Source organism: Perkinsus marinus (genome assembly GCF_000006405.1).
Source record: "Perkinsus marinus ATCC 50983 genomic scaffold scf_1104296959524, whole genome shotgun sequence".
NCBI lineage: Eukaryota > Perkinsozoa > Perkinsida > Perkinsidae > Perkinsus > Perkinsus marinus.
The window spans coordinates 1-2,033 of record NW_003206403.1 but is presented as its reverse complement, the minus strand read 5'-3'; the positions used below and the strand labels follow the sequence as shown (position 1 = coordinate 2,033).

General features: G+C 53.6%; 1 protein-coding gene across 1 annotated transcript; it reads right to left on the bottom strand.

Moving 5' to 3' along the window:
• Nucleotides 1–21: 21 nt before the first annotated feature.
• Nucleotides 22–1,647, bottom strand: Pmar_PMAR027666 (hypothetical protein; the record flags this gene model as incomplete). Its single annotated transcript, XM_002773082.1, has 11 exons — nt 22–125; nt 176–320; nt 366–441; nt 486–607; nt 651–769; nt 812–912; nt 963–1,015; nt 1,065–1,186; nt 1,248–1,381; nt 1,427–1,492; nt 1,538–1,647. The coding sequence occupies 11 exons, from the start codon at nt 1,645–1,647 to the stop codon at nt 22–24; spliced, it is 1,152 nt and encodes a 383-aa protein (XP_002773128.1).
• Between the last annotated feature and the right edge of the window lie 386 nt (nt 1,648–2,033).

Below are 2,033 nucleotides of genomic sequence, written 5' to 3'. Positions count from 1 at the left end.
TACAGCGCAAGCTGATGTCCACTACCCCCAGGATGCCCACTCCCTCTCCTCCTCTACGATACCAAGAGGGCTATCACTCTGTCGTAGATCTGTAAGGAAGGCTCGGCTGGTGGAGTTCTTCGAGCCTGCATCACTACAATGTTGACCACGATGATGATCATATCATAATCCCTACAGTGTCCTCGGAAATAATAGCTCCTGTGATCGAGGCCCGGGAGGTAGCTCCTCTTGTCCACCTTCAACCACGCCTTAGAGGCGGCGGCCACGAGGCCACTCGTTGGTGATGTCAACGAGGCCTCAGTCTCCTTCAGACGTGTTACCTGAGATGATGGTATTTCCGTCATCGACTGGATCAGCATGACTACCAGTAAAGGGAGAGTCTTCATAGGATGTAGGAGGAGTTCGTCCGCCATCTTTTGCCCAATCGCCGTAGAAGTATAACTAACATCACCTTAACCCGGCACTCCGTAGAGCTACCACCCCACCTGTTAATGATCTGCTCGAGATGCTGACTGGTGATGTCATGTGGCATCTTCAGCTCGTAGGCCTCCCTCTCCCCCTCAGCCATCTCCTCAAGCTTCTTCTGGAGCTCCTCCAGCCGACGGACCTAATGATGGCTGCAGACAAGCATTAGTGGGAGCACCCCGTACCGTTAGGGAGACGCATTTGACGGTGAAGGTGGTGGCGTACTTGTGGTCCTCATTGTTGAAGAGAGCCTCTTCGCTGTGGTTCCGACGAAAGTACTTGAAGTCCTGAGCTTCCTCAGTGCCTGATTAACTCGTGATGTGACGGAGGTGTGGTATGACCTCACCAAGTGACACCCCCATCCACGTGTTGTTGATGATGCCTGGGGGAGTCCTAAGCAGCCGTTCTCGACACACCGCCGCCTCCGCACTCTCTCCAGGGAAGGACCTAAGACCAACAGCAAAGTGACAGCTGACCATGTCCACCCAAGGTGCTACAGATGATTCAGATAGCTCCGACAGCCCTCCGCCTTAGGGGCCTCCTTCATGACCTACAGTCGAGCACTAAGTCGAGGAAGGATGGGATGAGAAGCGACGTACCTCCCGTTGCTTGGCTGCCTCTCGTTTCAGGAGAGCCCCATTGATAAGGTCTACGAGATGCCTATTGCAGACTTCAACAACAGCATGGTCCAGCTCCCGCAGTCGATTCAACAGTACTGTTCCTGGACGATAAGAAAATACGTAAACATGAAACGCTTCGCTCCGCTAATGACTCATCATTACGTTCTTGCTCCGTATAGATATCGAAAATCGCATCATACTTCTGTTGTGCTTCAGCACCGGACGGGCTGTCCCCTCCCTCCTCTTCAACGATCGAGGGTACCGTAGTACAGCTTTTGAGGTGGCTGAGGATACGCCTGAAGGGCTTATTATGGTAGCAGCAGAGAGATACCCACTCCTACCCCAAAAAGGTGGATACAGTAGAGACCTCGAAACCTCCTGCCAACCATATGGATATCGTCTTGTATCTGATGATGATGGTGCCCCGAAAACAGGCGTTATGGTCCCCCTACAGCTCATGTGCCAGAGTAGGTGGTAGTAGGGCCGCAAGCATCTCCAAGGCAACCCTCTCCCGTCCTCCCATGGTCGACTTCTCCGCCAACCTCTGTGCTGCTGAGGGCATGCTAGCTGCAGTAGCTAGTAGTGCGGAGCTGGCCCCTCTCTTTCGAGACCCCTGTCGACCACGCTTGCTACCATGCTCCAATGAGTCCTTCTCAGAGGATGATGATGATGACGATACCCCACCACCGCGTCTCGTCGTCGTCGTTTCCGCCTAAGACCACCAACACATCGTCTACCTATCGACAACTGTCCTCCCCTACCTTCACCATGCGGCTTCTTGTTCTACGAGTTGATCGCCGCTTCGGTACGGCATCATCATCCGATGCTTCCGATGTGGACGGCAGCACAGCGGCGGCCGCCTGAAGAGGGAATATATGAATATACGTTTCTTCCATCAGAAAGTACCCTTCGCTTTCGACCTCTTGTCGGTCTAGATGGTGGCAGCGA